Here is a 13,086-nt window from a genome sequence, read left to right as displayed (position 1 = left end):
CCAGCTTGACAATGATAATATGCTGTGTCAGAGGCTGTGTCTCGCAAAGATGTGAATTTGCCTGAGGAATTTATGTGATTCTACCACTCGCAATCCCAGAGAAGAGGAAAAATATGAACCTTGCCAAACTGATTGTGCCTTTGGGGTTCACATGGATCTCAAAGAGAATGGGGTGAACAGGTGATCAAAAAATTTTACCACTTAATCAAAATTCTATACAAGTCTGTCATCCTCCACTAGCATATGTAATTCATGTGTGGGATACCAAGTGTTGGGTATTGCTCACTGCTTTTCCCCTCATATTTTGGAAGGGCTTCTCATAGTGAGATAAACACATGAGATATTTTATATTTCTTTGAATCCCCAAGTATCCTTTTAAAAAACAGCAAATCTGATGAATGCAGACCCTACTCATGTATCCCCAATTGCCCTGAATAGATCTATTAAGGTTGCAGAAGCCACTGTGCACTTCTATGTTGGTATTGGAATGGAATCAACAATGTTTGCAGTAGTGGAAGTAAGTAGTGGAAGAATCAAATCTGTTTTTTCAAGCATTGTAAGTTGCTCTGACAGCATTTTACTCAAGAGAAAATTGGAGTTTGGAAAAGTATATCAAGGAGACAGTCTCAAACAATGAGAAAAACACATGAACAAACAAATGAAGGTCTTATCAATGATGATAGAAAAAGTCTCATTGCTCATTAAATGCATGTTTTCAGAAACAAAATTACACCTTCAGCCTTACATGGCACTAGGGGGCATCTTGTAAGGTTGATGGTCTATAAAGGTAGTGATCTCATTCTGATAGGCATCCTTGGATAGCGTCCTTCTCACATCTTTCCAACACTTTCACTGCATCCCGTCGTCATGGTAATATGAGGAAGATGTCCTGTGGAAACCAGCCAAGATTGCTGTCTGGATGGTAATATTCCTGAAGGATTTTCATTCGAATACTTCAGGCACATATCCATCCAGGATGACTGCTTTCTTGTCATTATGAATATTACATTAGGTTGTTACCAAGGTATCTGTAATCTTGTATTAACCATTGTATTTGTGGTTGATCATATTACTCAAAAAAAGAAAGAAAGAAGTCATATTTTCACATTTCTTGAATTCATCAGTCTTGAATTCATATCATGTGTAACACTTGTGTTCTGTATCTCTCTTTTTTGGGGGTATATTTTATGTGTTGTGTTTATATGTGTATTTTGTGTATTCATGAGTGCATAAGCAGGGGCGGATCCAGGAATTCCGTAAAGGGGGGGGGGGTGCCTTTACAAAATTAGGAGGGTGAGGCGGCACACGTGCCCCCATTTCTTCTTTTTATTTCCTATGTTTTAACAAAGAAATAAAGGGATGGGGGGCATGCACCAGGTGTGCTCCCACTGGATCTGCCACTGATGCGTGTGTAATGTGGGTGCTTTTGATTAACTCTGTGTGTGCCGCGATGTAAGCCCCAGTGTGCCACATCATTCTGAAACCGTAATGCATGAGTGCTTTTTGAAACATTCTGTTACTTTTTGTAGAAGCATTATGCTAGAAATGCTGGAGAGCAGTGTTATAGAGAAAATTTGCAGGCTTTGCTGTGATATGTGAGGAATGACACTTTCAGTTACTATGGCATATGGGGATGTAACTATTGATTTGTGCGCAGTTTTACGTTTGAGCAAAATATGCGAAGTTGACAAGCCATTCCTGAGTTTGGCTTACAAAGGTAGCACACAAAGAGATAAAGGAATGGTACAGTTTTTGTTGAGATGGGGATTCAGGTTTTCAACATTTTTGATGTTAATTTTTTGAGATAATTAGAAACCTCTCATGAAATATGAAAGAGCATACTATTCCAAGAGGAATTCAAAGTTTATTTGATGAAACTTGATTTTGAAATGGCTGAGATATCCAAAGTAAAGCAATCCTATTAAAAGGTGGGACCCACCTTTTATTAGGATTGTTTTGTTTAATTGTTTTTTTCTGATTTTGAAATCCTCTTAGAATTGTATGCTTTGTAATATTTCATAAAGGGGTTGTGAAATATCTCTCAAAAAGTTAAAGCTGAATCCTCACCTCAACCAATACTATACCATCCCTTTAAACAGAGAATCAGTCACTTTCATGATTACTGTTTTCCACTGAAAAAAAAAAATCATGCATTAGGAACCGTAACAAATCAAAAGGGCACGATTGAAGCATAAGTCGTGACTCTGAATTAGAAAGCAAATTCTTTTCTTTCTTTTTTTTTGAATAATCAGTTTGAAGATATTTGGACTTGCCTTTTCTTACTTCACTGAAATTGTAATGCTTGATCTTTGGCTGTGGTTAACACATGACTAACATTTGCCAGAAAAGGTTCTCAGCCCAGGAGGAGAAAAATAAATTCCCTTAAAATGCTTCCACATTGCAAAGTTCAACAAGTTTAATGAGCCATAAACTATTGATATTCAAGTCAGTGGAGAAATTTTGTCATTGATATTCAGTGCAGTCTTCCAAATGGCTGAAAAGGCATCGCATATTCATTGCTTGACATCTGTTTATGGCTACAAGAGCTTATGTGAATTCAAATTTTGGTCTTAAAATGAGTTCGCTTATAGATGGTAGGAATGCTCCTTACTGTTAAATAGAATGGTAACTTTGTCATACATAAATGAAATTCTCTCATCATTGTCTGATTACCTGATTCCATGAAAGCAGATGATTCATATCAGCAAGAGAGCTGTTCACATGACTCTTAATTCTCAAGATTTAAGCCTGATTTTGAGTCATGATACTCAAGTGAGATCTATATCTATATAGATCTGTATCTATTTCTATATCTATATCTATATCTATATCTATATCTATATCTATATCTATATCTATATCTATATCTATATTTAATCTATATCTTATATACATCTCACTTCAGAGCCTGATTCAGAAGAAGATGTAAAATCACCATCAATAGAACATAAAAACTGATGACTTTTATGTTTATTTTACTTGCATTTTGAGTTTGATTTAGATAATGGTAGAATACCGTATATATATTTCCATTCATTGTATTCTACTTATAAATGACTATGTAAGGTACTTGGAGCCTGTGTATCAGGATGCCAAGTATGGGATATGATGTTCAGCAATGCTGAGGACATTGAAATGAAATAGTGTGATAACAGATCTAACAACATATTAGAGTACTCTTAAGTTGTTTATGCATGGTCTGTACACGGCATCTCAGATTTGCACAATAATATGATCATGACGAATGTGGTTCTGTACTGTCTTCAGTTTTTACATGAGGTATGTCACAACAAATTTCTGTCCCAGCTTTTGCTGCAAAGTTAGAGTTCACTGGGAAATATGTCACCTGTCTTTGGCTACAAAACAACAACAACAAACAAACCAAGACCAATGTAAACATTGCAAACAGCCACACTGTGGAAATACCATGTTACATATCATCTTACCTGATCATTACATTGTACCCAGGTAATGTGCAACAATCTCATTTCCTGAGTGACAGGTCATGGTATAATATGCCTCGATGTGTCTCACACATGGCTTCTTTCTGAGAGCCAACACATGTATGTAACCAACCAGGGTGGTGGGAAGGCAAAAGGTACTTTTAACCAAGTGACGTATCCTTCATAGGGAGACATAATGATTGAAAGCGGGATTCATTTTTTTCACTTTACATCAAGGACAGATTTAAAACCAGCTCACACTAAAATGGGCATCTATCTTTCACTATCACACTATTTTTTTTCTGGGTCTCAATGCCTCACTCACATACTGGTCATCAGTTCTGGCAACTTAAAACTGTTTTATTCCAGGGGGAAGGGATAATACAGGTGGCCCTTAAAGATGCAGCTTAAAAGGATGATACACAGTTTTGTTCAACTGATATCAGTTTTGATCTTATTTATTCATTGTATTTGTTCATTGGTCATTCACACTAATACAAGGTGTGCAAAAGTCACAATCATGTGAAAATTATTTTGAATGCTTAAAGAATCCCTTAACACTGTTTAAAAACATGACAGAAATTCAAAAGAGATCCTAGTCATATTCTCACTTGTGTGTTTTAGTTCTTATAGTTCTAATAGTTCTTACTTTCTTAACTCCACTGTTTAGACAAGTGCTCACAAGACATGCCTAATTCTTATACACTTTTTCTTGTGTCCCTAGTAAGGGCACTATATCGTTTGGAGGTCAAAGAAAAAAAAACCAACATGCCTACGGATGCATTAATCCTTCCTGCTATAAAACTTGCACTTGCATGGAAATCAGTTCACACATATGAGACATTAATGAATTTCTCTCAGCTATTTTTCAGCTCTCTGCTGTCCGGGGTATTAATATTTCATAACGGCATTTCCATCCAGCCGTGAGGGGCTTCCGAGCCAAGTAATATGCCGATATTAATAATGCAGGCTGGGATATTGTGATCACGTTCAGGCTTGACAAGACAGCAGACCTCACAGCCTGTGGGGGACATCTAATGTGAGGTCAATGTTAGCCGTGGATTTATAGCCTTACTCCTTAGCTGTCTCATTAAATCAGGTGTACTGTACTACAACCAACAATCCACTGAACAAACCCATCTGTTTGAATACTGGGCTGCCAACAATCACTTGTCAAAATCAGGCAGATTCCAGAGAGCTTTCAGAGATATTGTGTGTGCTACATTTGTCATGATATGCATAAATAATTCCCAAGTGAGAGAGGTTTTTATTCTCTTCTTAGGGCATGGAGAACTAGTTTGATTTTTCAAGAAAACTCCTGCAGATTCAGGTCTGTGAATAATATTCTTGATATTCTTGCACAAAACAGGAATGTCTTTCTGAGAAAGAAGTGTGCTTTTTAAGAATTCAATATCAGTATCATCTTTTATAACAGGAAAGTTGATTCAAGGTTTTGTTTTTAATGTAATTTTTTGATGGGTGTGACAACAGGTGATGATAGTAAGTTGTGTCCATGTTGTCTTTATGAATGGTTGTGATGTGATGCTTTAAGCATCACACAGTAGATTAGATATTCCTGAGCTCCGAGCAGACCCGTTTCATTGAAACATGACAGCATGCACATGATGTAGACTAAGGTTGCCATGGTAACTAACTCATGGCCAAACTATCCTCAAACAAAACCCTCACCTTGCTGGTCAACATTCGGTAGTATTATGGATTGATGTCAAGTAAACCTGGATTAATGCATCAAAACTTACCAGTTTAAAACAAGTCAAAGACAGTTCAGTGATTTGATTTGATTTTGTTTTTTATTTAATTCAGTTCAATCAAGCTTTTCATACTTCTATCAGAACATCACAATGTCCCATCACGGTGTCATATTCAATTAGATTCATGCATTTCTCTCTCACATCTCTGCCTGTGTGCATATTAATTTTCAATGTACATGTTTTTGTGATTTTGTTGGATGGAGGTCAATGAGAACTGAAATGCAGTAGACACTGAATTAGATATGAGGCTTTTAGATTCATTGTCATCTGTGCATTGTCGTTCATTGTCATTTGTGCGACAAAATGACTATGTACTGAGAACTCCTGTTTATATGTCCTTGACTTGTGAATATGTTTGATACTGAGGCTGAAACTGAAAAGAATTTAACCCTCTGATGACAATAAACTCAGAGTGCCACTGACATTGGAGTTCAGCCTGATTTAATTCATCATACCAGCTTGCAGAGTTTGGATCCCCCTCATTCAAAACACATATCGTGACGATTGCTATACATGCGTTACTTTAATGTGCACTCATAATCATTAAATGGAATTCTGTAATGTGGTAGATAATCCTGTAGACTCCTAAGCAGGAATTTCTTAGTTTTAAACCCATGTAGTGTGTACAGCCATTGACATGGTATGTCTTCCCCTCTATGAACCTCGAGACCCAATTGCCAAACAGGTTCCTGAGGATACAGCAATAATAGTAAGAATACAGACCTCAGGGAGAATAGCTCTAACACTATGGAGGCTACACTTGGTGAATTACTAGACCTTAAATTCAATTTCCTTCAATTCCACCCATTTCATTTCATTTCATTTCATTTCATTTCAATTCAATTCAATTCAATTATCATTGAATTATCATCATTAAACCTAAAGACACTATACATAAAAATCATTCTATCACCATTCTTTTCATAGTCAAATGGTCCAGATTGTAAAGTTTTGCTTCGTTTAAATCAGTTGCTTAGTTTAATGCATCCATCTAGTCTCATGATTACACTTAACTGCTGATATAAGTATTAATGTAAATTACTGTGTAGAGTCTGCACAGCCATCTGAAAAAGATAAAGTTATCCAACATTTTCTTTCACGTAGCTGTAATCTGTGGTCAATATTCTGTTTTTGTGGATGTCAAATATATCACATCCATCTGCCATAATGACTAGAAAACCCAGTTTATGAATATATTGTACTTGATAATTCAAACGTAAATTTGAGTACAGCATTATATGTATATCACAGGGATGTGAATGTTCAGAGTTTAATCTGATTTCAGGTTTTTTTTTACTCTGCTCAAAACCCATCTTTCAGACTTGTTGCAGTTCCACTGCATTGAAATGTTCTCAGTTTTTGATACACTTTAGACTTGATTTTTTATGAGTTTCAGATTTTTTCCAAAAAATCACCTTTTTCTGCAAGTAATCTCATACCCCTCATACCATCAAGTGTACTGACCACATTAGAGGTAATCTACATCCCTTATTATCAATACTTAACAATGGGAAATCTTTTAATTATGAAGTCAAAGCATGTTAATTTGTTATATTAGTTAAGTTATGGTGAGTTCTACACAAAGTCTTTTTTTTTTCTGTTTTTTTTTTAGGTATGCTTGGCATGTTTCATTAGGATTTTTCATCGGATACTACATAGGATATTACATAGGAAAAAACATTGGATTTTGCAGTGATATTTTGATGCTTTTCATGAAAAGTCATGAAAATATCTATATTTTCATATGGAACATCAAAAGAGGTCTAATAAAGAATGAGTCACACATGGTAGCAATTTTAAGAACATCTCAGTTTTGTATTTCATTCAAATAAGCAAGACTTCAAGTATTTTCCCTCCTGGTGGATGGATGGGCTCTGTCTGTTTCATTTCTTTCTCTATGTGATTGTGATTGGTGGGTTGCTTGAAACCTTTCAGCTATTCAGCCAGACTCTAGCTGTAGATGCTAATGACAAGAATTTAGATGAAGTAGTCACGTCGCAGGCTAAATCTAGGTACTCTTTCATAGATGTAAATCAGAAGATAACTGATAAAGATATTACATTTTATTTCTTTTTTTTTTTATACGTCCAGGCACACTGCATGACTGAATCATTTTCAGAAATGATAATGCCTTTGAGCTGTATTCCTGACCTCTTAAGATTGCACATCAAGACCCTAATGAGGCTCACAGCTCAGGGGTATATATCCGTTTTCAGGGCAGATGCTGAGCGCCTCTGGGTCTAATGAGCCCTATGTCGCCATTCCTAGACTGTTGAGCCTTGGTCTGGAAGCATGCAATGTGCAGAGAATACCTGATTTGAAAGGGGCTAGGCAATGATATGATCTATCCCCAGGGTATACCAACTCCAAGTGGAAAAAAAAATCTCAAGACTTCCTAGGATTATATCACACCATATGGAAGAGTGCTTAAAGGAATGGAGTCTCAGAGTAGAAAGCTCTTTGTAATTACAAATAACCATCTCCCATAAATTTTTCACAAGATAGTCAACACATAGTGTGATCTATAAAGAGCAGTATCTTGCTTATCGGTGGCATAATACAGTACAGGCATATTTTGTCACAGATTGTCTCATGTGATATTCTCAGTGAAACTACATGTATGAATTTTCACTGTCAGATAAATGGAATGTTCTTCATTTCTTTATCAGTACTGTAGTTTTCCTTCTTTTCCCTATTACTTACTTCACTTTTTCATCTTATTTTGGAAGGATGGTCTTTTCTTGTGCTTCTTGTCCTGTTTGTATAATATTTGTTCCTATTACAGCTGTTTCTTTAGTCATTGCATACAGGTGTTCATGATTGCTTATTTTAGCAAGGAGGAAGATATGACTGTTTATTTGTCATGTGTTTGGAAACATATCCTTGCTAAATAAGTTGTTAGATTGATAACATTTGAAAAGATCAGAAAATCAGATTTGTCTATTATTGCTAACATCTCTGCTGGCATCATAGGTGGTACAGAATCATTGTTTTGTTTTTTTAAATTCCAACACCCCTCTTGTTCTGTTCTGACTTTTTATTGCACTCAAGACACCGGCAAACTCAACCTGGTGGTGGAGTAGCTTCCCATGCAGAACACCATCTCAGAGTAAAAGTATAAGATATACCAGGAACCAAGAATGTCAAAGTACATTGGCTGCATTTGAGGCCTACCAGACTTCCCCACCAATGATGGTGCTCCATCATGCCCCCCCCCCCCCCCCCTCCCCAGCAGTCATGGGATCATCTGTATGTTGACCATGTGCTAACTGCCATTGAGTACTGATTTTAAGACATTGGGAAGCTGGGATTACATTACTTCGTGATTTAATGGTTTTGATCTGCAGCCAATCATCTAAAATGTAAAAATGTAAGTTTTTAGCAAGTTGTTCCCCACTCCACCAGGGGGCCGGGCCAACATCCTTGTCAAGATCACTTCCACAAGATTATTTACACTAAAAGTTCACTGACTAAGATGTTTGTGTAGTCTCAACATCTGGAATGAGTGACCATTATTATGTATTGTGGCACCCTTTAGAAGTGAAAAATACCAAAGTTTTAATGAATTACAGAAAAGGATGTTTTGACTACTGACTGAAAGTGGAAAAAGAGCCTAGAAACTGGATAGCAAATCACACTTGAGAGAAAGTCTTCCATGAATAAGATCCTTCTGACTAATGTGATGTTTTGATGAATCAAACATTGTTATTAATGACAAAAGTCATTCATATCCACCATTCAGATAAATCATGAATGACTGCTGAAATCAAATCTTTAATCCATAAAACATAGCTTGCCTTCCAGCAGAACTACTTATGTCGATGGCGCCATCTCAGAAATAAAGTTTATCGATCTTTTAAAAGGGCGAGATCTGCTTACTAGAGCACTCGAGTGAAGGACCTCAAAGTTGATAACTCTGTGATGAAGTATGAGATCAAAATATATGCCAACAATCATACATGCACAACACCCATTTTGGTATTTGGGACTAATGCTGGAAATCCCTATCAGTTCAAAGTCAAAGCTAATTGCATAAACAATTGTTTTATATGTTTGAAGCAGGTAATCACCTGCCTGCTTTCCTTCCAGCTCTATCTCCTCTCACTGTGAACCAAATTGGCAACTCCGTGTGATGAAGGCCAGTATTGATCACCGTGGCTAGTCTTGTTCTTCATATTTGTTTTGTGCTTGTAAATATCTATAAATAAACTGTATTATAATGTAAATAACACAGTCTGCAAGAATCTTCAGATTTTTGAAGGAGGCAGACTTAACCAGAAAAAGAAGAAGAAGTACACTGAAAAAGTCTTTATTATACTCCTGCATCAAAGTTGGCAATTTTTCTTTACTCTCTAAACCTTTGCAGTTCATGATTTATTGGTGCCTGTCTGATTTTTTCCTCTAAATTTTCGCTTATCTACTTTTCTGATTTTTCTGTATTCATAAAAAGCAATATTTATCAGTGTGATAACACTCTGTATCCTATTTGCTTAATTCAATTGTAGAATCTCTCAGTAATATGTATATCTACCTATGATGTCAAACCTATTGTTTACAGTTTAATACAAAGTTAATGCTGTTTCACTGATAACCATCATACCTTGTCATGAGTACTGTAATCTTTAGTTCATTTTGATAGTGCAGTTGTGCTATCTAAATAATGTTTTGATGCTAAGGAATGACTTATGTAGGCCTAACTAATGTAGAGTCAAACCGTCGGTTGCCATTCTTATGAATTTGATAGAGACCGTTTCGTCTTTCTCTCTATCTGGCAGTGAAGGGACAACCATTTTAGGTCCTCTGGAAGGACAATTCTCTTAATGCAACCCTGCCTAAAAAATGCCATATTCCCGTCAGTGCTTTTCTCATCAGAAGCATTTTGAAGTTAAAAACATAAGTGATAGTGATGGCCATGTAAATCACCTAAAATTCACACACGTTAGAGGTGTCCAATCCATAGTGCATACTGATGACACTGTATAAGGTTGTTTGATGTGAGACAGTGTGTGCAAGGTATTAGTCTGAATTCTGAATTCACGGCAGAAGTAGGGTTCCTCCCTCTACCTTTCCAGCACCCTCCCATGGTACTCTGCAACAGAAACAAGGAGCTGGGTAAAGAGAGATAAATGATGGCAGATTCCCCAGTCCTGAGATATGCGCATGACATTCTAACTGGCTGTGTAATCTTATTACTAATCCCATTATAGTCAGCCATAATCTAATGAAGATGGCAGGCTACTGGGGTGTAGCAGATAGAGTGAAGTATTTGCCCCTAGGCGGCAGGCTATAACTTCTTTGCCTTTAAGGTGGCAAATAATCTGTGGCCATACTCCTTATTCGGGTGTGATGTTAAAATGTCTGGAGTGTAGAGTTCAAGTCTGTACAACAGTATTTTTGAACATCAAAATGGTTTTGCTGTCATGATGTCTGATTGTTGGTGTAGTTAGTCTCAAAGTGAAAGATGATGTGATAGGAAGGACTTGATATAACCTAGCAACAAACTTTTCAGAGGAAAGTTGATTGTACTCAAGGATATTGCATTTAAGAGAAGTGATTCCCTACAGGTATGTGATACTCATTCCAAATTGTATTTGTGGTGAAACAAATATATATCATATGGAATATAAAAACTTTTTAAAGCATAAAATTTGGTATTCATCCATTTACCTAGAAATATAGAGTTCTATATCATAACAGATAGACATGTGAGAACCAGAAACTGAAAGTGTTGTGTAAAGTATAGTGAGTTAAGACCTTTTCTTTATGGCTATGATCATCAATACTAAAGTTTTGATTTTTTGGTCTGATAAGAAACATGCAATGTAATGTTCCTAATGTCAATGAGGTTGTAGAATGCTGGCCGAGAAAGTGAAGTTATAAAGACGACTCCCATTATAACATAGTGTGGCAGTTTTCTTTCGTAATATATAGATTTTGTTAAGTAAAGTGGATAAAGTTATGTAGATGATAATTTAGGACCTGAGTTTTTACCTTTTTGTAATGAGAATTTCATTGCATCTGTGTTTGTTGTAACACAAGTGCACTATATCTGGATTTGATATCATTGTGAAATTGTCAGTTTATGTATTTTCTTCGTCTGTGTATATCCCTTGAGAGTACAGTCATAGTCACATCTGCACTAAGTGATGGCAAGAATCAGCCTTATTCTTACACTTATCTTCTGTTTAGTCTGCATATATATGTATGTGCAAATAAGCACATCACTGACTTATAAGGATTATAAAGCTCAATGTTTTTTACTTTAATGGTAGACATGCATCAAAGATTATGAACTCAGCACTGATTCACCCTGGATAATCTGTCAGTATTTGCAATGATGCAAGAGGTGATCCCAATGGAGTGACACATCTATATTTCAAGAATGGCATTTTGCTGTTGGGGCGACAAACCCTCCTATCTAACAAATGCCAAATGTTACGGAGAAACATGGCAGCCAAAACACTACAGCAAATGGGGTTGCCTTTCTTTTGACATACCATGATGGCTTCATTTGTTTTTTGTTTTTGTTTTGTTTTGTTTTGTTTTTTTTTGGGGGGGGGTGTTAAAACAGCTAGAATTTGGACAAGACATCACTTAACTGATTACAAATCAAACAATTAAATAAAAAAAGTGATTTTTCTCCAAAATTTGAGATACAAGGTATTGTCACCCCAGCAACAATTTCTCTCCCTGGCAAAAATGTCCAATCTCAGGAATGCTCCTGAAACATCTAGCCATTATCAAGATTCCAATCTTCTCTATTCACCATTATGCATGTCCGCCTACCAGACAGAATCAAGTATGCATTGTAATCAGACAAATTTGGAAATAAATGAAAATGTCTTGTCCAATCCTCAGATTTCATTAGACTTTGAGAGAAGCTTCCCCATAAGATTCCAAGGCCCCAGCTCCTGAGTGAATATCAAATTTTGCGAATGGCAAATTGTCTGTCTTGTAATCTTCTCAGCAAATGTAATCTGTACTAGGATGATCAATAATACACATCTTCAGTAGATGTGAAGTGCCTGGTCAGGAAATAACTTTTAGGAGTTAGGACAAACAAGTCTTACATTTCTTAGTTTTTTTTATGCCTCCGCCACGAAGTGGTGCCGGAGGCATTATGTTTTCGGGTTGTCCGTCCGTCCGTCCGTCCGTCTTTCCGTCCGTCCGTAATGAATTTTGTGGACAAGGTAACTATCAAAAGCTGTTGAGGTATCCTAATGAAACTTGGCATGTATGTGTATTAGGGGGTGAAGTTGTGCCTATCAACTTTTGGGTGCACGTGCTCAAGGTCAAAGGTCAAAAGGTCAAGGTCAAATACATAAAATTTCACTATTTCCACCATATCTATGCAATGCCTGAAGATATTTTCTTGAAACTTATTGTATACATGTATTACCCAATTTAGATTCTCTGGTGAAAGTTTGGGTCATGAGGTCAAAGGTCAAAGGTCAAAAGGTCGAGTAAAAGTATTAAAACTTCTTTTTTTTTCTCTGTAAATTGGAAAATTGTTCAAGGTATCTTCATGGAACATAGTATATACATGTACTGACTGGCAGTGATTATCTAGAGAATGTAGGGTTCATGGGGTCAAAGGTCAGGGGTCAAAGGTCAAGTGCAACACTTCAAAATTTTACTATTTCCCTCATGTTCATGCAATGCCAGCAGGATTAGTATTTTTTTTTTACACTTGGTGTATGCATGTGTAACCTAATAGAAATTCTCTGGAGAGTTTTTGTTTTCTTTTTCTTTTTTTTATTGCCTCAAAGGTCAAAAGGTCAAAGATCAAGTGAAAGTGCTGAACTAACTTTTTCCTCCATATCTCGGAAGTGGCTCAATTTATCGTGAAACTTACTGCATATCTATGCATG

The 13,086-nt window shown here is 36.4% G+C and overlaps 1 protein-coding gene across 1 annotated transcript in view; it reads left to right on the top strand.

Annotated features, from left to right (window-relative positions):
- LOC139716427 (rap guanine nucleotide exchange factor 4-like) overlaps window positions 1-13,086 on the top strand; it is a 161,814-nt gene that overhangs the window by 117,390 nt on the left and 31,338 nt on the right. Inside the window, exon 7 of the mRNA XM_071627973.1 lies at window positions 10,215-10,228. Within this exon, the coding sequence (XP_071484074.1) occupies window positions 10,215-10,228 (14 nt within the window). The remainder of the gene's footprint in view (window positions 1-10,214; window positions 10,229-13,086) is intronic.

The sequence above is a fragment of the Diadema antillarum genome, unplaced genomic scaffold (genome assembly GCF_040938485.1).
Source record: "Diadema antillarum isolate AM-2024a unplaced genomic scaffold, OU_Dant_1.0 scf00000065, whole genome shotgun sequence".
Lineage (NCBI taxonomy): Eukaryota > Metazoa > Echinodermata > Echinoidea > Diadematoida > Diadematidae > Diadema > Diadema antillarum.
This window is presented reverse-complemented; position numbering and strand designations above follow the sequence as displayed.